The sequence below is a fragment of the Elaeis guineensis genome, chromosome 3 (genome assembly GCF_000442705.2).
Source record: "Elaeis guineensis isolate ETL-2024a chromosome 3, EG11, whole genome shotgun sequence".
Taxonomy (NCBI): Eukaryota; Viridiplantae; Streptophyta; class Magnoliopsida; order Arecales; family Arecaceae; genus Elaeis; species Elaeis guineensis.
In genome coordinates, this window is record NC_025995.2 from 124689139 (window position 1) to 124711566 (window position 22428).

Sequence of the window (22428 nt, forward strand, 5' to 3'; positions counted from 1 at the left end):
TGTAAGTTCTAATGCTGCTTTGGAAGTACTCTTATTAGGTACAATCTGATGGACTATGGTTCCACATGCTTCTTCAGATATCACATCAATGTGCATATGTTCTAAATTGGGCATGACATTCTTTGAACTTGGTTTCAGGGATAAACTTTATGTGCATTTGTGGAAGCAATGGGATACATTGTGAGCTTTGGTTTCTAGTTGTAATGTCAAAACACCTATTCCATTCCAACCACTTTGTGAGGCATGACACTGCAACACTATACAACCAAGGAGAGAAAAAACATAAAAGAATGAAAAACAATAAAAAATGAAGGGTGAATGCACCCTTGACAAGCCACGGTAAAATCCTCTCTCTCCCCCACTCTCTCTCCAATCTCCAAATATTCATGCTACAGACGATAGAAAGATGAAAATTGATTCCACATATTTCTTATATTTTTCATACACGAAGACGACAAAGGAGTATAATTTAGGGTTGCAAAAGCCAAGAGCTAAAAATATATCACTCGCCATGGAGAAATATAAAATACAAAGCATTAATAGATAGAATAATTTGTCTTTTGAATGTAACTATAAGTTTTCTCAAATCATCCAATGCATTTGGTTTATTACTCATCAAGCACATCAAAATCTGAAAGGCCAAGCAGCTTACAAGACCCATCATGGGAGAGTATAGACTGTAATGAGTATTTCTTACATTGTGGAATTTGACTAATTTCCTGATGTTCTTCATCACTTAATTCCCAATCAAAGATATTGATATTCTCCTTGAGCCTTTCCTTGTTAAAAGTTTTCACTACCAAGCCCACCCCTTGTTCGTATACCCATCTTAAGGAAACCTGAAGAGAAATGTAAATCAAGGTAGAGTAAAGAAGGATTTTTTTTCTAAAAAAAACAACTTAAAATTTATGGAGGTGTTTTACATTTAGCTCTTTTGCTTATTTGTGTTTTTGAGATGAACTTGACTCCCTATATATAAAAGAGAAACATGGGATGCCACATGAAAAGTCATCAATTTATCAACTTGTTGCGGCCAATCGGAGCCCGTCATAGCGCTCGTGGCTCCGGCAGCGTGTGCGGAGGAGAGGCCGGTGGAAGAAGCGGCCGAAGGAACGTCGGCTGCCTCGCCGGCAGCGGTGGAGCCGGATGACGTTCGGAAAACCGAACATCATCCGGCGGCGTCTGTGGCCGCAACGGGGGGTGCTGGTTCTACTTCGAGCATCCCCTCGCTGCCGGTTCCGTCGGTCGGGGCGGCCGATCGAGGGAAAGCCCCGATGGACCCCGCGGACGAAACAAGGTCGGGGAGCCGCTCTGTGCCGCCCAGCGCACAGTTCCCCGAAGGGGCGTCGGCATTGGCCGACCACAACCTGGCGAGGAGGTTGTGCCAGGGGATCCTCCTCCCGGCCGACGTGGAGTCGTTGAGGTCTCGGCAAGTGACCGAGATGCTGTCCAAGTTCTACCCGACCATGGTCGAGGTAAGCTTTGTTTCGCCTTCTTTCTCCTTAGAATTTTTCTCACCATGTGTTCCTGACGAAGCGCTTGCATCGGCAGCTGATCTACACGATGTCGGAGCTCGAAGCCGGATACCGGAGGTTCGAGAACGTCCGGGCGGCTTGGAAGGAGTGGTCGGCGGCGGCCGAAGCCGAGAAGGCAATGCTGGTCGACCACTTAAAGCAGTCGGCCGACCGGGAGGCTAAGTTGGTAGACGAAGTCTCCCGGCTCGGGTCCGAGCTAAGGTCGGCCAAGAAGGAGGCCAGACATAAGGGCCGGGCCGTGCGTCGTCTGCGGCACAAGCGGGACGGCGTTGCCGCCGAACTCCAAGGCGAGCGCGAACAGCTTTGGGTCAGCTTGGAGAAGCTTGCCAAAGCTGAGGAGGACTTGTCGGTCGCCCAGGCCGACGCCGACATAGCGAGGGCGGAGGCAGAGTCGGCGAAGGACGCGCTCGGCCGGGCGGAGGAGGAAGCAAGGTCGGCGAAGGAGTCGGCCAGTCGGGCGGTGGAGGACTTCCGGGCCTCCGACCAGTATCGGGAGGAGATGCTCGAGTCGGGCTTCGCCTCGTACCGGGTGGGGTACGAGGACGGTCGGGATGCGGTCCGGGCCTTGTACCCAGAGCTGGACCTCAGCAGCATCGTCCCACCGGGGGCCGAGGAGGAAGCCACCGAAGAGATGGCCGACCAGCCATCGGGAGGCGTCGTCGTGGCGGAGGAAGCCATCCCGGAGCAGGTGGCGCCGACTGCTAGTCCCCCGCCGACCGAAGGTCCAGCCTCAGCCGTCGACCCAGCGCCGATCATGGCCGACACACCGGTCATCCCCGATCTTCCGTCGGTCGAGGAGATCAACTCAGAAGGATGATCGGGCCTTGCCGACTTTCTTTTGTCTTCTCCGTTTTTGGAACACTTGTAATCGGGCTTCGACCCGACTTTGTAAATCTTACCTTTAACTTTGAATGAAAACTTCTTTCACTTTTTCTTTCGTCTCTTTCTTTCACATGTATTGCCGAATGTCTTCGTGAGTCGCTAACTTATATAAGTCTCTAACCCATATAGGTCGGTTAGGGCGTTCGGCAACTCGTGCCGCCACGAAGGTAGAGTAGGTCCCGACTTTGGATCGGCCTTTGATAGTCAAGGTTGTCAGTCGGGCGCGTCTGTTGAGTCGGGAGCCGACCGAATGGTGGCAAAGGTTCGGTAGTCGGGTCTCCACTGACGCGTTCAGTCGAATGTCGTCCGGCGCATTCAGTCGGGAAAACGACGACAAGTCGGATCCCGATGCCCTTGCGTCGGATATTCATGCTGCGCCTTTTGATATACGGTGGTAAGCCGAATATCGTCCGGCCGGCCGTGGCTCGGTCGGTAAGTCGTGGATGCGACTAAGGTCGCGTTGTGCGATAGACGGTGGTAAGCCGAATATCCTTCGACCGACCGTAGCCTGGTCGGGAGTCGCGACGTCGGTCGCGTAGGCATTTCGCCTCTCTTTGGTCGGGGCCCGATCGGCTTGTTAGCCGATGGTTTGGCCCGAAAGTTCGACCGTAGAAGGAGTGTCAACTCCCGTCCATCTGGATGCATCGATCCTTGTAAGGGTCCGATTCATCGTCGGCCGTCGAAGGGGTATCAACTTCCGTTCATATGGGTGTACCGATCCTTGTAAGGGTCCGATGCATTACCGACGATAAGGCCGTCGGTTTCAGGCGGATACCAAGTCCAAGTCGGTATGTCGGGGCTTGGGCTTGGTGAGCTCCGTTCGTTAGTCGAAGAGTTAAAACTCCGAGATTTCAAACCAAGTTCGTATTCCGACCGAACAATTACAAAGTTCATTGGTAATATAACTTCAAGTTGTCGGCGTTCCAAGTTTGGAGAATGGGTTTCCCTTCAAGGGTCTCCAGTCGGTAGGCTCTCGGACCATAAGTGTCTGCTACCTTGTAGGGCCCTTCCCAATTTGGAGCCAACTTCCCTTGATCCAGGGGCTTCGAGACCTCAGCCTTCCTCAGGACTAAGTCATCAGGCCTGAAAAGTTTTGATCTGACCTTGGCGTTGTAATACCGAGCGACCTTCTGTCGGTACGAAGCCATGCGAATTTGAGCCTCGTCTCGTAGCTCGGGGAGGAGGTCTAGGTCGGCCCTTCGACACTCGAAGTTGTCCGGCTCTTGATACCGCTCGACTCTTGAAGATGGCAATCCAATCTCGAGCGGGATCATTGCCTCCGTCCCGTAGGCCAAGCTGAAAGGCGACTCCCCGGTCGGAACGCGGGGAGTCGTTCGGTAAGCCCACAGAACGGAGCCTAGCTCGTCGACCCAGAGGCCTTTGGCTTCGTTTAGTCGGGTCTTGAGTCCGTGGAGCAAGGTCCGGTTGGTCACCTCGACCTCGCCGTTAGACTGTGGGTGCCCGACTGAAGTCAGTCGGTGCTTGATGTGGAACCTGGCGCAGAAGTCTCGGAAGTCCTGGTTGTCGAATTACCGTCCGTTGTCGGTGATGATCGTATGCGGCAACCCGAACCTGAAGATGATGGACTTTTGGATGAAGTCCTCCATCTTTCGCTCGGTGATCTGCGCCAGGGGCTCGGCCTCCACCCATTTGATGAAGTAGTCGATGGCGACAACTATGAACCTTCTTTGACCCGACGCTGGGAGAAAAGGACCGAGAATATCGACCCCCCACTGAGCGAAGGGCCATGGAGCAATAATGGGAGCAATTTGACTGGCCGGTTGGTGTTGAATGTTGGCGTACTTTTGACAAGGTTCGCACCTTCGGACCAACTCGGCCGCGTCCTTCCTCATGGTAGGCCAGTAGTAATCCTGTCGCAGGACTTTGTAGGTCAGGGACTTGCTCCCCAAGTGATTCCCGCAAATTCCTTCGTGAACCTCTCGGAGAGCGTAGTCGGCGTCGGTCGGTCCCAAGCACCTAAGCAAGGGGAGGGAGAACGATCTCTTGTAGAGTCGGCCATCCATGATTACATATTGAGAGCCCGACCATCGGAGCCGCTTGGCCTCCGTGGGATCCTCGGGGCCGATCCCGTCGGTCAGATACCGAACGATCGGGTCCATCCAGCTTGGTTCGGCCGTCAGCTGCTGTACTTCTTCGACCCGATCGATGCTCGGCTGCTCGAGGGTCTCCACGAACGTTCGACCTAGAGAGTCGAAAGTCGAAGTAGCCAGTCTGGAGAGTGCGTCGGCACGGGCGTTCTTCGACCTAGAGATGTGGAAAATTTCAAAATACCTGAGGTGTGCCACGAGGACCTTCACTTTTTGAAGGTATTTGACCATGGTCGGATCTCGCGCCTCGAATTCGCCCTTGACCTGCCCCACGATCAGCTGAGAGTCGGAGAATGCCCGGAGGCTGTCGACGCCCAGTTCCCCCGCCATCCTCAAGCCAGCGAGGAGTGCCTCGTACTCGGCTTGGTTGTTGGAGGTCTTGAAGTCGAATCGGAGGGCGTACTCGGTGACCACCCCATCCGAATTCGTGAGCAGGAGCCCAGCCCCGCTCCCCTGAGCGTTTGAAGCTCCGTCGATGTGCAGTACCCAGGTGGAGACCGGGTCTGGCCCGGAGACCGCGTCTCGTCCCGGGTCTTCAGCTCCCGACCCTTGGTCGGTTGTCGGGCACTCGACGATGAAGTCGGCCAAGACCTGAGCCTTCAAGGCAGGCCGCGGTCGGTACTGAATGTCGAACTCACTGAGCTTCATCGCCCACTTTGCCAGTCGTCCAGATGTGTCCGGTCGACGCAATATCGTCCTCAGGGGCTGGTCGGTGAGCACCACTATGGCATGAGCTTGAAAGTATGGACGGAGTCGTTGTGCGGAGACGATCAGGGTGAAGATCATCTTTTCCGTCTCCGAATATCTGGCTTCGGTGCCGTGAAGCACCTTGCTGATGTAGTAGATAGGCTGATGGGTTCGGTTCTCGTTTTCTCGGACAAAGACCGAACTGATCGCCTCGAAAGATGTGGCCAAATAGAGATACAAGGTTTCCCCGACCTGCGGCTTTACGAGCAGCGGTGGGGAAGTCAAGTACTTCTTCAGGTCTTCGAAGGCCCGTTGGCATTCATCCGACCAAGAAAAACCATTTGCGTGGCGCAAAGTTTTGAAAAACGGGAGGCACCTTTCAGCTGATCGGGAAATGAATCGGCTGAGAGCGACGATTCTTCCGTTCAGCTGTTGGACCTTCTTCTTGGTGTTCGGATGACGCATGTCGAGGATTGCCTTTATTTTCTCAGGGTTGGCCTCAATCCCTCTCTGAGAAACGAGGAATCCGAGGAACTTCTCTGAGGTCACCCCGAAAGCGCATTTGGTCGGGTTGAGCTTCATTCGGTGTCGTTGTAGAGTGCGGAAGGTCTCCTCGAGATCCCGAACATGATCCGGGATCTGCGCACTCTTCACCAGCATGTCGTCCACGTACACCTCCATGTTGCGCCCGATCTGGGCTTTAAAGACCTTATTGATAAGTCGCTGGTAGGTGGCGCCGGCGTTCTTCAGTCCGAAGGGCATCACCCGGTAACAGTAGAGGCCCTTGGGAGTCACGAAGGCGGTATGCTCCTCGTCCTCAGGCACCATCCGGATCTGGTTGTATCCGGCGAAGGCGTCCATGAAGCTGAGCAGTCGAAATCCGGACGTCGCGTCCACCAGCTGGTCGATCTTGGGAAGTGGAAAGCTATCTTCGTCATCGTCCCCCCCTTCCTGGCGTGCCAATCTGTTGCGGCCAATCGCCTCGTCGTCCGATCGCCGGAGAACGGGCACCTGCAAAAATGAGAAGTCCACACTGACCGGAGGCGGCTCCGGCGGGGACCCTCCGACGGTCAAGTCAAAGAGGTGACTGGGCAACAGTGAAATGAAGACAGAGAACTCAATCGAGGGAGAGAGGTGCGAGCCTGTGTTTTTGGAGTCGAGAAGTGGGGGGAGCGGATCCCTTGCACTGTTGCCTTCCCCGATTTATATAGTGGAGCATGGTATGGCGCCGTCATTAATGGCGCAGACAAGTGAGGAATTGTCAACTCACTGTAGACTGTCAGAGTCGCCGTGAAAGTGTCATGTCGCCGTGGGGCTGTCAAATCGCTAGGGTTGACAATGCCCTCGGCGGGACAATGTCCCTAGATGGCCGTGCCGCATGCGGCTGTCAGGACTGACAAGCTCTGGCGGCTGTACGGCGATCGGAGGAGTCGACCGACCCTAGGTCGGTGGCCAGCTGAGTGGCGTCGGGGCCCTCCGTTGGTCGGCGAGTCTTACGTGAGTCGGCCATCAGACCTTCGGGTTCAGTTGGTCGGGAAAGGTACGCCCGACATATCACCAGTCGGTGATGGGCCGCTAATTGGCCGGTGATGACGTCCGTCAGTCGGTTGGTCGGTCCCTCCGTCCGTCAGTCGGTCGGTCGGAAGGTCCCTCCGGCCGTCAGTCGGTCGGTCGGAAGGTCGGTCCGGCCGTCAGTCGGTCGGTCGGTCCCTCCGGCCGTCCGTCGGTCGGTCGGTCCCTCCGGCCATTGGTCGGTCGGTGGGTATTCCCCAACACAACTCATTAGACTCTTTGCAAGTTGGGGGAGATTTTGAAGGATAGCTTCTATCCTAAATAATAACAGATAGGGTATATCTCCCTATCTACCTAGTAATGTAGTTATACATATTTCCTCACATACCCCTCCAGCCTAAATTAGCATTGGTGGCACAAATTTTAGAGGGTTCATGTTAGGATAACAGAGATGCAATATCCATTCAGCACTTTCAGAGAGCCTTCTAAGCTTAGTTGTACTCTATATGGACCCTATATTTGATGGGAAAAGGCTTGGATGAGAAATATTCCATACAATATGCAACATGCCATAGGCTAGGCTGTTGAAGATGGATGAGTTCCAAAAAGCAGAATAATGGGGCTAACTACCATGCATGTCTAAAACAGAACATGTAAAGAAATTACAACAAAGAGATTTTTTTTTTTTTTTTTCAAAAATTATAAGAAAAGGTTGTCAAAGCCAATTAGTATATTTGAGTCTGAAGCATGGTAATTCTGAAGCTGTAAGTTCAAGCAAAGGATGATGAGGATTTGATTACTACCTGAGGCAGAGTCTTTCCCCTAGTCTTAGCAATCTCTTGGAGAACTTTAGACTCCATCAACAGATTCCTGCTCTCTGTTCTATCTTGGCCTCCTAGCAAGCAGTTATATGTATACCCTTCTCCTTGCAGAACTCCCTCAATTTCATCTGCTGCCAAAGCGGATTCATCTCAACCTACAAAATTAATTATATTTTACATCTTCTACCAAAAAAAAAAAAAAAACTTAAAGACTATAAAATAACAACCATGAAACCTGGTTAACAGCAGGAGGTATTTTTGCAAATGCGAGCAACTCTTCTAATTTCTTTCGTGAGAAATTGCTGACCCCAATTGACCTTGCCAAGCCAAGCTTCTGGCACCCCTCCATGGCTTGCCAAACAGAGATCAAGTCCATGGGAAGAATGTCTTCCTCATTTATGGGAAAACTGCAAGCCCCAGGCTTTGAGCTCATAGGCCAATGAATTAGATAGAGATCAAGGTAATCCAACTGGAGATTTCTACACCACAAACAACAATGTCAAAGGAGTACACATGTACAAGATAGAATGGCAAAACAGGGTTACAGCATAGTGGTTGCACTAATCTTTTGTCAGAAAAAAAGGTTACTCGGAACTTCTTTTTTTTTTTTTCCGGGAGAGTTGGATGACCAACGAACAGAAGGAAGCAAGAACAAAAAAAAAAACAAAGCTAGGCGTTTTCCCAACTGTTTTACTGGATAATATTCCATCACCTCAACAAAATGATTCGTGGCACTCCCACCATTATTCGCAACATAATAAATGAAATAGCAAATTAGGGAGCAGGCAACAATTTGGGTTTTTTACTTCAATACTCATAGCCCTCAGATGCTCTCTTGATTTGGATGGTTCCTTGGTTTCTCTTTTTGCCTTTTTTTTATTTTTTTTGGTGTGCGTGTATGGAGTCTGCTGCTGAGTTAGAAGCGACATAGAAGCTGATAACAGAAGGTAACTGTGTAATTGTATACGTAACGTTCTTTTTCATGAGCATAATTCGATAAGATAAACATATATTTTAAAGCAATCTTGAAGTAGTATTATAAAACTACGGCGACAATGTGTGTGTGTGTGTGTACACACACACACACACACACACATACGTGGAGGGTTCGAAATTGCTAAAATTGAGATCTTTCTCAAAAGTCAAAACGAAGAAAAAAGAGTGTGCGTTCCTCGCGGGAGTCGGGAGGAGAGAGGAGTAAAAGAGGGTGTTCTTTCCAAAAAGTACCGGAGGCTCCTCTGGAGGGCCGGGAGGACGAGGTCACGGTGGGCATCACTGCACCATAGCTTGGAGGTGACGAAGAGCTCGCTCCGGGACTTAACAAGGCCCCGCTGCAAGGCTCCAGCGATGGCCTCACCGAGGGGCCGCTCCGTTTGGTATAGGGAAGCGGTGTCGAAATGGCGGTAGCCGAGCTCGATGGCTTGGAGGACGGCAAGCTTTACGTTCTCCGGCACGACGGGCCGGCCCGCGGTGCCCATGCCCACCAGGGGGATGGGCCGGGAGCCGCCGGAGCTCAGGGTCACCTCCGGTATGCTCCCCATCTCTAGTCACGGATCCTAGCCCTCTCGGAGGCTCTGAAAAACCTATCCTAACACGTGATAGAGATCTAAGGATACAACCGGTCTATCTTGTTTGCACCAGGGAGGAGTCTGTGGACCAGGTTCTCCACCTCTTGCTCATCATCCGGAGATGGTGTCATTGTAAATACTTTTCTTGATTCCTATGCTGATATATCGATGTCCAGCTTTAACCATTCGTTGTCATTGTGCCTGGTTATAAGCAGGCTGGAGAACTGTCCCCTTTTAACAAAAGAAGTTTCGTTAATACAATACAATAACAAGAAAAGACAACATGAATATTGCAAATGATAAAGAAAACTTTAATCCAAGGATTGATATAAGCTTGTATCTCATAGTATAGTTTGGGTTTCCAGCTTAAAACCCTTCTTCACAAGTTTCAAAGCTGGATATATTAATGACTCGATTATTTAGAATCTTGAAACCCAAACACGCCTTCTCTGGGACTAGCATATTAGAGTCTGCAAAAGTTTATCAGAAAGGAGCCAACAATAACCAGGAAGACAATAAAAGTCAGATCAAAATGTCTCAAATGGGATGTTCCTAAATCAGGAAAGCTCATTAAATGCCTGTTCTCCTTTGGCAACTTTAATGAAGACATCCTCCAGGGTGGTGTCAACCAATTCCCATGCGTCTACAGGGAACTTTCTCTGTGCTTCCTTCACTAATTGGAAAATATCGGCAATTCTGACATCCTCCTTTGGCAATTCAAACTTATGGGTTCCTGATAGATGATATATCTTATTTGCTCTGGGTGAGAGTCGCAGAACCAAGTGTTCTATCTCCTCTTCCTCTTCACTTGGTGATGTCATTATCGTCAAGACACGAGATCCTCCAAATCTTGCTTTCAGCTGTCAAAAACACCATTTCTGTAAGCAATTCATACATATTTTTTTTTCATTATTAAATCAATTGTTAGATCTACATATGATCAAGTTATCATAAATTTCTTGTAGAATATTCATAGTTCAGATACTAGCTACATGCCAAAAGGAAACTTCTGACCCAAAGTATCAAGATATCAAGATTGCCACCAACCTCTTTTGCATTCCCTATGCACTGCAGACTTCCGTCTACAACAATTCCCAATCGGTCACACAAGGCCTCTGCTTCTTCCATTGAATGTGCTGCAACAGACAAGCAGACAACTAAACCAATGAAGTCACACAGAGAGAGAGAGAGAGAGCACTAAATACATATTTTATCATTTTATCAGCCAATAAATTCAATGTATTTGTCCAATTATTGTAAACCAGTTGTAAAGACTAACAAACTGCACTCTCCTAACCAGAAAAAGGGACATGTCATGAGGTGAAAAATTAAATTCAGAACTATGGTAACAAATTGTACTAGTAAGAATAATAGCCCGATCCTGCTTTGCACGTTTTACAACATCCCATAAGATTTTTCTTGATGCTGGATCTAACCCACTACTTGGCTCATCCATATAGACAACCTAAAAGGAATTCCAGAGGCATATTGTCAGTGGGCTGTTATAAGCTGATAAACTTTGATAGCACATGAACATGCTTAAGCCGAAAAATATATTATACTTTGGGATCACCAATCAATGAAATAGCAATGCTAAGCCGCCGCTTCATGCCACCACTGTATTTTCCAGCTGGCTTATCACCAACACCACCATGGAATAGGTTCACGCTCTTTAAAGATTCTTCAACCGCCTGCAAAATACGGAATACAGGTTCCAAGAAAATGAGATACTGCCAAAGAAATTCCAAGAGTAAGGCTACTGATGCTTCCTATGTTGAAAATTTTTCTTCAAAGAGGTAGCTTATCATTCTGCACGGGATTCCAAAGATGATAGTGTTCGATCGTAATGTCATGCAGACAACAAGCATACAAGAATCAAGAAATGGAAAAATTCAATACACCACAAAATTATTATAGTAAGCTCTTTCATACAAAGCTAACCTATTATAAAGATAAAATGCAGTTTAATCATACCTTGTAATTCATTACAGCACAGACAAGTAGTTTACAATTTTCAGAAGAAGATTTTCTTTAATAATTTAATGTCAAATCAGCATGATGTGTCATACAAAGCAATGTTAAAGAGAGGTTATGAATTATTGAAAACATAATACAAAATTTATTTATTCATGATTGTGCAAAAGAACCTTTTTTTTGTTGCATCTATCTATCTGTCACGGTAGTAGAATAGGCAAGCATGCATGTGCTTGTTTAGTTCAAAATGAAGAAACTTCTAAAAAAAAAGGAGAGAACACAACGAGTGTGAGGTAAGCTTGTTCAAATAAATGAGCAAAATCCTACCATCATGCTGCCCCCATGAAGAAAATTGTTTCCACTAATTTTTTCAATATTCATGCATGCTCTTCTCCTTTCACATAGGTTCATCATAAATTAGTGATGAAGATGGGAGAAGGATGAAGCACTAGTATCATGCCATAAAAACAAATTAGCTTCATATAAAAGAGTAGAATGAAATTCTAGATTAGGAACAATAGGTGTTTCTATCCGGCACAAGCAGGAGAGATTTCTTGTTTTTAGACTGTTTGAAATGCTGCTTTCACAAAAGTTAGATTAGCTGAAGACAACAAGGACATCATTTTCCTAAATGCTTCTGGAGAATGTTTAAGAGATGCAGCACCATTTTTGGCAAACTTTTTTTTCCTAGTTTAATAGAAATTTTGTAGTCCCATTGCGCCACTCATAATGGAGTTCAAGTATATGGTGAGACATATCTGTGTTTTTGAAAATGCTGCAGCTGAAGTTTGGAAATTAACATAGTACAGGTTTTGATTATTTAGTAATTCTGATAAGGTTAATTTGGTACCAGAGGACATGAATTTTTATTGATGAATTAGCTAGCTGAGAATTTGCAGAGAGTAGACCGGATCTATTTTAGTAGCAGACCATGAGCTAAGAGGATCCTTTTATTGTGGTCAACCATGGGGTGGTGGAGGTGTTTTATCATGATTTAGAAATTCAAGAGGTACAATTATCCTTAAGAGTAGCGGGCATGGGAGGTAGAGCCATAGACGTATCATGAATCTTGTAGGCATCCATATATTTCAATACCAATGAACCTAGTTTCCAGCAAGGAATATTACTCTACAGATAGAAACACGTCAGGTTCATTAATTTAGAAGGATGATCTAATTTTTATTGTTTCTAATAATAATACCAATTTCATATGAGATGCAGGGACTTTGCAATACTGAAGTGGTCTTATCTTGGTGTAAAATGTGTCCAAACATATCAAAACATAGTTGCAATGTGGTATTTCCGATAATCATGGTCACAAGTTCAGAATTCAGGAATAGTTCCATATGATCAAATTCAGAATAAAGAATGAGTTAAGATTCGCCAAAGATTGGAAAAAATTTAAATGTAAAAACTAAAAATTACAAAAACTAAAACATTGATATATTTATATGTTTATTTGTTGACACTACCATGAACAACAACAGCAATAGCATCATAAACTTGCTATCCATGAGCTTCCTTGATTTATGCATAAATATGCCATCGATTGCCACCCAGAATAAAAATGTTATCAATAATTGAATATTTCTTGAGTAGTCTAACCACCAGGGTATAATTTGGAGAAGCATTCAAGTGAAGAAAAAGGAAAAGGAAAAGAAAAAACTCATAGCATGCACAGGAAAATCTTAACCATTTGGTTTTCCTGAGAATTATTCTAAGAAATATTCAGTCAAATAAGAAAGCTGTGGTTAATTCAAGAATTTTCCTATTATTTGGAGAACTTTTTCTGTTGGTGGGGGGGGGAGGGTGGTGGGGAGGTGGGGTTTAAAGAATTTGGACTACATTGTTGGATGCTGAAAACAACAAAAAACTAAGCTTCATGTAAAACATGATCTTCTAAATCAACAATGCTTCAATCAGATATCCAGTTAAAATTGTGTTTTACTAAGTTTACATTTGTTCAGGTTTTAATCTTTAGAATGACAAGACATCAACCTGATTCAGAAAATACTTTTTTATTTTCTAACAGTAGGTAGGCAAACTTTTATGCTCCTTTAGTTTGTTCAATCAGAATTATGCAGTAAACACCCATAACATTGACCACATCGTCAAAAACTACTCTTATTTTTCCCTTGTTTTTCCAGGTTGGCTTTCTGAATTCTTCTGCAGCATAGCTCACATCAAGGCTGTATCACCATCGGCACAACCTATGTAATTCTTTTAATCACAATTAGTAATATAGTATTCTAAACCTCCTTTCTACCATCTCTATCGCATCACAACTTCACAAGAAAGTGCTCATTCAAACACAATATTGCGATACATAAGGCATACAGGCTAAATTAACTTATCATGGTTGCCACAGACTCAAATATATTGAATACCAAAAATAAATATGTAAAATATATAGACTTTTGTACAATTCTCAAGTTCTTGATGAATAAAGTGAGAGGCACATTGGCAATAACTCTATATTCTGCAGCAACTAAAAGAATTTTCTTAAGTGAAAAGTTGCACACATGTAAATCACTTGCTGAAGAAAATAAACTAAAGAAAAAGAAGTGGAGCAATATGCCAAATATTTGCACAATACCTGAGACAATGCAGCACCCTTTAGATTCTTCAGTCGGCCATAAAACATCAGGTGCTCTCTGCCAGTCAGTGTTTCCCATAACAAGCTGCAGTACAGTGCTCAAAAAACAAAACAGAAAAGGTATTTGTGATTCAAATAACTGAATCTTAGGTTCCATCAACCGATGTTATGTAATCCATCAACTGAACTTTGTGGATCAGGAAAATAACAGAGAAAAACAAAGATCTTACTCATGCTGTGGGCATACACCCATTCCTGTGTATATTTTTTCCATATCAGTTCGTATGTCCATTCCATGAATATATGCTGTGCCGGATGTTGGCTTTATGAACCCAATCATCTGTAAATAGATTAATTATCCTTCATACCATCTAAGGCATTGGTTTTATTTTTTGCATCATAAAACTAAAACCACATAAATGTCAAAGAGAATGGAAAACAAACAAGGCCCAGAAAAATGCTTACAGATCATTTGTCTAAGACAATAAGATAGTCTAAGCAATAAAAGTAAACAGAGGGGAATTTTGGGTGTTTTTTTTTTTCCTTTCCTTTGGGTTTGTTTTGGGGTGGGGGTGTGCTGCAATCTCCTGAATTCACAACTTATCCGAAGAAACATAAAAACATAACATAATTTTTTGATGTGATTAAAATCTAAAACCCATGTAATGGGCTCTCTTATAAGGAAAACTTTTCAAGAGTTTGATCATCTTGCTCAAATTCACTAAGACTATCAGGGAGTGAACTTACTTACCATGTGGATTAGAGAAGTTTTTCCGGCACCATTAGGACCAAGTATGCCAAAACACTCCCCTCGAGGCAAGGCAAGAGATAGTTCCCGAACTGCAAGCTTCTCTGGGTTTCCATCCCTTCCTGGATAGACCTTTTGGAGATTATCACATATGATCACATGACTAGTACTAGGTTCTCGTAGAAGTTGTTCGACCACCTGTCTCTGAAATTTATTAAATCAAAAGAAAATTGGAATCTATGATGGAATACCATAATTTTTCCAAGCACTGTATAGAGAGAATAAATGGGACCAAAACTAACTAGGAACAGCCTAGAGTTTTTTTAGAAGTTGAAGATAATTGCAAAAGCAATCAAAAGGAGAAAGATGCATCTCTTCACGTACTTTAGCAAACAAAACTAAAAACCACTCGAGCAATACAATCTAAAATAAGGAACTTATGGTCCGGCCATCACAAGATCTACTCAATCGATAAATCAGAATCTTCAAACTTCAAACCAAATACATCAATATTAAAATAAAACAAGACAATCCATATAAGCAGCTGGCCTAAGTCAACTTATAGAAAACATATATCTGAACTGATTGAAATTATTTTGAAATTTATCTGAAAAAAATTCTGTGTTGTATATTTCTTGCTCCTGAATAAATTGAAACAATTTTGGGTTCAATTGATGTAAAAACCCCTTTTGCAAAAGTTTCCCAGTGTGGAGCACTAGGTCCCCTTGTAGCAACCTTACATGCCATAATACAACAGGCTGTGATAACTTGATAAGAGTAATTTCGTAACAACTACTTCAGAGGCCCACTGACCATCTGTCTCTGTCTCAGGCACTAGATAATTATCAATAGCTAGTTATAAGAAATTTATTGTATAAAATCTGATGTACAGTTTTGCAAGAGCTACGAGTCCAAAGGATCAAACGTAGGAGATAACTTCTGTTCATGTCGCGCGCGCGCGTACACATACATACATACCTACATATATACATACATATGCATGTGTGTGTGTGTGTGCACATACATATATATATGTGTGTGTGTGTGTGTGTACATATGTAGGTATATATACATAAATATCCACACATATATATGCATGTATGTATGTGTGTGTATACATGTATATATATCTGTATATGTGTGTGTGTGTAGCATATAACCCACATTAAAGAACAAATACATTCACCAAAGCTTACTTCTTGGTAGAGATCAGGCTTCTCTATTTCCACAAGAACTTCAGATTTTTGTTGCTGTAAAATGGGCTTGCAGAAAGGCAGTGAAGGCTTCTTCCGGAAGCATGGCAAAAAAAACAGAGTACTTTTCCCAACCCCATCTCCTAATGAGACAACCTGATCCAAATAACATGCAACTGGGAGCAATAGTAGCCATTCCACAACCATTATAACCAAGACATCTTTTATGCCATTTTGTCTGTCACCTAAATCTCTCCATTGCATGCCAGAAGTACCAACTTGACTTGCCTGAAGCGCATAATTTGAAAACTCGTATATCCCACGGTACAAGGAAAGTGCAGGAATCATCTCCATTACTAGAATCCAACCACCTTAAACAACAGAAACAAATATATATTTAATAATTACAACTTCTTGAAAGATTGTTTACGAATAAACCAACTGAAACAAAGACTGTGACTTAATTTTGAAGGGACAATATGTCAAGATACTCAAGTTGAGCACTTTTAAGCTGATGATAAAAATGCTCTTACCTGAGAAGGAAGTATCTTCAATAAAATACTGGAACAGATATTCTCCAAGTAGGCCAGAACCAAATACGTATATATATCCTACTACTGCAACATCAGATCCCATATAAATTAAAGAAAGGATGAATTATCTAAAGTGTTAGCAAAAAAATGTAATCAATTTTATCTGGTTAGCATCTAACCTGTAGCAGTTTTCACATCAGAAAAGAATGCTGCAACAAAAAATGCTAGTGCAATCTGCAAGTTTATGTAAATGAAATAGAACACGAACTGTATGCTGTAGTCATTCAACTGGAAGATCTTTAAATCTGAACAAAAGGAAATATTCACATCAGAAGAACATGAGTTGAGATGTATGTCTGTTGCTTAAAAATTGTCTTACCTGTAATCGAGCCAAGCATCACAAAACATAATGTATAAACTGATGATAAAAGAAGAAAATAGGCATAGGATATCGTCCAATAAGGTCCATTCCCAAGTCCATGCATTTTCATCATAATTCTTAGTTTCCACTGCTTCTCGTAGACTAGGTATGTCAAAATGATCTGCATTTTTATAGGAAAATGAAGGGCAGAAAACTTCTATTAAGATTGACTAATGTGATCACAGAATTAACTGCAAGCAATGAAACATCAACAAAATTTTCATTTACAAGAGTTTACCGCAACATATACAACTATATCATTATTCTTAATTCATGAGAAACAGAGTACACAGAAAATAAATCATAGAGCACGGTCTCCAAATTTAAGGAGTATCATACTTACAGGAAAAAGAAGCTCCATAACCCATACATAGAATAGTGTACCAGTTAAAGAAGATAAGTCAATCATAATCCGCATTCCCAATTTGGGCATTTCTTTAACATATTCAAACTGCATATTGGCACCACCTCTCAAGACCCGAAGGTATGCACTCGAGGCCTGCTAGCATACAAATGATCAGCATGTACCATAATAATCCGCAAAGCAACGGTTGGATACTGGTATACCCATACCAGTATATCAGTGGTATTATGGGATGGCATTGTACCAATAAATGGTACTCCTCTTGGTGCCAGCAGAGAGGGAACATACATAAAAGATCCTGATTAATTTAGCATGGACATACCACATTAATTGAGCGTGGAACACGGAGCACTGTAGGCTCCCCATTGTCTTCCAAGGTTTTGTAGGTTGAGTTGTACCAGATACTAACATTTAAGATTTTCTCATCAGAATTTAAGAAATCATAAGCTGCAATGGGAAAACAAGTCAAGAGTTATATTTACCCATCAAAATTAGATAAATTTAAAAAGGAAAAAAAAAAAAGAAAATCTAAATGACAGCTACCTGCAAGAATTTCATTAGAATTTTTCTCTGCATTCCCTTTCTCATATCCCCTAAACAACTCATCATTTATCGCTGATGAATTGCTGCGCCATAATGGTAAACCTTGTACACATTCAACCTCTATTCCAGGATTAAAGGATTAAAAAGTTAGAAAGCACGAGTATAGACTAGCTAGCTGAATAAAATAAAATATGAAGATGAAGTTACAACTTCACTCATGTCAAGTTTTCTAGGTGACAGTATCACGTATTAGAGGTGCTCTAGGACCATAATGTATTATTTTATTCACGAATTAGTCTACATATCATACATAAATAGCATTTAGTCCACAAATATATGATGCCCCTTGAAATTACTAGCGGTTATGTCTCTATAGATTGTATATGCATGGATCGAGCCCTCGTTTCTTGTGGTGTAGGTGATTTTGTCATGTACTGCAGGCCTTGTAGGGTCACAATGTGTTCCTTTATTCCCAAAGGCAGTTTGCATATATGTGCCTGCACCCTGTGATGACAGACTTTTCCATCTCTATAACTTTATATTGCGGTCGACCCTCATAAAAGACTTAGACTCCTCACTCCAACCGAACACCTCAAGCTCCTCAAGTTTCAAGTCACAATATCAATCAAAGTAATGCTCTTGACCAAGTTTTAAAATCCCATGGGATGAAGGTGTCCCGGTTTCTCAATGCAACGGGACATCCCATCGTCCCGTTCAATCTAAATAGCGATCCCGATCATGCATCCTGATAGATATCCTTCGTCTTTCTCTCTTTTTTCTCTTTTTCTTTCCTTTCTTTTTTCTTTCTTTTTTCTTTCTTTTTTCTTTCTTTTTCTTCTATCTTCCTTTCTTTCTTTTCCTTTTTCTTTCTTTTCTTATACCTTCATTTCTTTTTTTCCTTTTCTTCTTCTTCCTCTTTCCTGTCTTTCTTCTTTCCTTCCTTTCTTTTTTTCTCTCTTCCTTCCTTTCTTTCATTTTTCTTCTTCTTGTTTCCTTTCAGTTTTTTCTGTTCTTCATCTTTCCTTCTTTTCTTTCTTTTTCTCTCCCGTGTGGATGGGTTTTGGAGTCCCGATCTCATTTTCTCATAAAAAAAAAGATGGGATGGCCAAGACGCCCCCATCTTGTCGAAACATAAAACTTTACTTTTGACCAAAGTTGGCCATCTCGGTAGCACTAGTACCATGCTAGTACAGTATCGGTATGTCCGATATAGATGTCGATTCAACATAACGAGAATCGGTACACCTCCTGTAGCAAGTCTTGATTTGGTACCACTACGGTAAGACATGCACCGCTATGACAAACCATGCTCTTGACATTAGTAAATGTTTCCATAAGTCATGATAAATACAGATAAAAGGTATATGTTGTTTTAAAATGGAAAATCCATACTTTAAGACCGAAATCTTATAGCTAAATAATGAACTCAAAAATAGTTTCATACAGAGAAGGATAAAAAAAAAGGGAGGGAATAAATGTTCTAATGTTTTCACTGGAAATAAAAACACGGCATTCTATTTTTTTACGGCATGTGGTTCGAATCATTGATATAATTGACAATGGCTTTTGTAGCAGTCATTAAACTATACATCTTGTAACCAAGCATGAGATCAGCACTTAAACCATAGGATAATTGCTATTCCATACCTCCCTAAATTGCTCAGTGCTACGTGCCAGAACTACTGCATGCATTGTAAAATTTCAACTTTGCTGAGTGAGTGTCAGGACTGGTAAATTCTTAAATGTAATGTGTCCTTTGTCTATGCCTATGAGCCAAAATGAGAAGCAGCTGAAATTACTAGAGAAAGGTGGAATCACAAACACATAAAGAAAATGCAAATGTTATGTTCCATAATAAGAAAAGCATTTAATTATCAAACTAGTTCCTTGAAACCATCAAACTGAAACCTAGAATATAGTTAGTAACGATGCTACTCAGGCATGAATTTTTCAGATAAAAAAGAGTCCTTTACCTTTCTCAAGAGGAGAACCAGCTACCTGAAAGGAAACTAAATGGGTAGAATTCGATGCACACTTAGGTTGAACCACATACAAAGATCCAAAAGGCAAGAAAGCAGCTTCAGTAAACTGCGTTTGCATAGGTTGTGAGTCTGTTCCCTGTGGAGCTCTCAAAGATTAGAAGGATTCAAATATTGTGTCATAGCTAATAATGATAATATGAAAAAACGAAACATAGAAAACATGAAGAACTATTAAATGTACATGGAAAGCAAACTCACTAGAATAAGATTGGATAAAAAAGTGCCCAGGTAATCCGAGATATTTGAAGAAGAATTCTTCATAAAAAAATTGTCTGTCAGACCTATCAAAAGATTAAGTTTGTAAGTGGCAATTACTCAAAAAGATAAAGTAAAATGCCATTGCTTTGTTGACAGATTAACTTACTTTTTGCAAAAGACTGATTGCCACCAGTTACAAGTATAGTAGCAGGGCATGATTTTGTCCTCTTGCATGATTTATCTGGAAGGTCAGTAAATGGAATAATGTCATCTCTCGTCGCACGATATTTGGGCTCAGGAACTTGTAGTAAAGGCGGCCATTTTGGAGGGCTGGGGACTGGGCAAGGAGACAACTGATCTGGCATCATGTTATCCAAACAGGCCTCTTTCTTGCATGTGCCATTCTTAGCCTCAACACAGTAACACTGACATTTGGGTCCATACTTGACCAACAGGATGTTAACCCAAGTTTGCAAGGAACCAACTAGCAAACAGATAAGAACTGGGAAAAGAATGGTGCAGATATTTGTGCAGGATTTACGCTTCTGCAAATCAGGGATGGAAAATAAGATCTTTATGATAAATCCAAAAAAAAAAAAAAAGATCTTTGTGACAAATTCAGCATGAAACTAAACAATAAAGTTCACAATGAAGTTCACCAGTAACATCCAGACGCAAATAAGAACTTACGATTTCTGCACCAGTTTCAGGAACCACGAAAAATCATTATCCGACCCTAATGTTTAAAGCATATGAATCGCGCAAGAAATGTGATCAAAATACAAGCATGCCTGAAAACTGAGTAACTAATTAGAATGTGTTGCCAAATCCAGAACCAAGAGAATGGTCGGATACAACACACCGGCATAATATCTGAAATGCTCGGAAATTTCAAGCCAGCAAAAGATTCAGTGCATGCACCACTAGCCTGCATGACATTCATAAAGGGAGAAGGATAAACGAGAAATACGCAAACCCATAAAGGAAGGAGGGGCAAAAAAAAAAAAAAAAGATAAAAAAAAGAAATATGCAAGCCAGGGATTCGAAAAGAAATCATCATAATAAATTAATAAGTTGAATCAAAGGATCATTCTTTTTTTTTTTTTTAACTAATTAAACTATTCTGCTATTAGAATATTGAACTGCAAAGGCTATTCTGCTATTATTAGAATTTTATCCCTATTCACGCTATAGCGTGAGCCATGAATAGGAATACAACAAGAACCTGGGATATAATCTAGACCATGCAAGAGAGGCTCAGGTAAACATGGATCGAAATGATTTCCAGAAATCGAAAACGAAGGAAAAAATAAACGATGAAGCATTGATCGAAGAAAACAGAAGAAGGAGAAAAAGAGAGATGTGGGAATCTCCGACCTGGAAGACGAGATTTTTTCGGAGGAGAGCATCGGCCTGGGTGAAGAAGCTCGCAGGGCCCCGGGACGACTCCATCGACTTTCGCATGCTCAGTAGCGCATCGGGACCAGCTTCCGCGACGAAACGCGCAGGCACACGGGACGTGCCCTCCATCGGAGCGAGGAACAGAAGACCGAGAGTTCGATGACTTGATTTCCCAGCATCGTATCTGCTAAATATATACAGCGGAGAGCGAGGCCGACGAGAATCTTCCGCACCCAAGACTATAAGACGAAAATGCCCCTTTGCTTCGCGGAGTCGCAAACGCGGAAACGCTTATTACGGTATCAATAACACCAATACGCCATTTATAGCCTCTGCTCGCTGATATCACTTTGTGCGACGCGCTCCGAAAAACCAACCAGTCGGCGGCAGTTTGACCGAAAGACCCACTGATGAATCCCTCCCTTCCCCCTGTTCTCTCCCCTGCACCACCAGTCTGGCTATGGCAGACTTGGCGGGTGTCTCTTACATTCGTTTTTAGGTCCTTTTTTCTCGGACCAGTTCCCCTTCTTCTGTATCGAAAAAAAAAAAAATCAAGACTCAAAAATATAAAATATACTTTACAGATATTTTTAAAAAAAATATTATGTACCATAATTGTAATAATACTAAATGTGGGCTTCCATGTCCCTTGAAAATCTGAAGAAAAGTTTACTAGAAAGGTCAAAAGAAAGTTTAAGAAGCATGACTGTACATGACCATTTAGAACACAAAAGCAAGAATAAACATTTTTTTTTTCTTTATATCCCTCTTTTGCGATCTGGAGTCTTTTCTTTTCTTGCTCTTTCCCACTGGTTATCTTGAATCTTTGTTGACTTGTTATATCGAGTCATTCTTAAATAACTTATGCTTTCACGTGCATGGCCCTGCGGCCCCTGCCATAAAAGTTCAAGCTTTTGAGCTCCAGCGGTTAGTCGTCGGGAGGAAAGGTGGCTGCAAGAGAATCAATGGAATTCCACGCCTCCAAAATGCACAGCCAAGAATCAAACCGGATGTCATAGCCCATTTGCCCGCTCAAAAGCTATAAGAGTTCTGATATAAATTAGAAACATTGATACGAACAAGTAAGAAGATGGTAATACGACCTAAGAAGAAAAATATGAATGATTCTGATTCATTTAGTGTGTACTCACTAAATTAATTGCATGTGGAACACCCAACATTGCAATAGTAGGGTGCATGAAGTTGTTCTTATGGGAGTTTATGAAGTCATAAGCTGCAAAGGCAAAATTAAAAACAAATCATATCCAAAACTACCTACGTAGATGATTAACAGTAGATATG

The 22428-nt window shown here is 42.8% G+C and overlaps 1 protein-coding gene and 1 pseudogene across 3 annotated transcripts; both read right to left on the reverse strand.

Moving 5' to 3' along the window:
• Nucleotides 1-514: 514 nt before the first annotated feature.
• LOC140856688 (non-functional NADPH-dependent codeinone reductase 2-like) lies at nt 515-9247 on the reverse strand (annotated as a pseudogene).
• Nucleotides 9248-9410: 163 nt separating this feature from the next.
• LOC140856687 (ABC transporter A family member 7-like) lies at nt 9411-21419 on the reverse strand. 3 transcript variants are annotated; one of them, XM_073254840.1, is made up of 18 exons: nt 21103-21416; nt 19892-20270; nt 19726-19808; nt 19459-19603; nt 17486-17605; nt 17265-17389; nt 16922-17077; nt 16537-16699; nt 16337-16462; nt 16158-16241; nt 15628-15995; nt 14435-14635; nt 13914-14023; nt 13684-13768; nt 10676-10804; nt 10473-10578; nt 10161-10270; nt 9411-9973 (listed from the first exon to the last, which is right to left on the reverse strand). In XM_073254840.1, the coding sequence occupies exons 1-18, from the start codon at nt 21253-21255 to the stop codon at nt 9671-9673; spliced, it is 2946 nt and encodes a 981-aa protein (XP_073110941.1). In that variant the 5' UTR covers nt 21256-21416; the 3' UTR covers nt 9411-9670. The 3 variants fall into 3 exon arrangements, with proteins under 3 accessions (XP_073110941.1, XP_073110942.1, XP_073110943.1); XM_073254841.1 differs by having other exon boundaries at nt 10161-10249; nt 21103-21415; XM_073254842.1 differs by lacking the exon at nt 10473-10578 and having other exon boundaries at nt 9837-9973; nt 10161-10249; nt 21103-21419.
• Between the last annotated feature and the right edge of the window lie 1009 nt (nt 21420-22428).

Coding starts and splice junctions, on each gene's coding strand:
- LOC140856687 (XM_073254840.1), bottom strand. CDS start 21,255: ATGGAGGGCACGTCCCGTGTGCCTGCGCGTTTCGTCGCGGAAGCTGGT. Junction 20,271..21,102: donor GAAAAAATCTCGTCTTCCAG/GTCGGAGATTCC, acceptor CCTGATTTGCAG/AAGCGTAAATCCTGCACAAA. Junction 17,390..17,485: donor TTCTAATGAAATTCTTGCAG/GTAGCTGTCATT, acceptor TTCCCATTGCAG/CTTATGATTTCTTAAATTCT.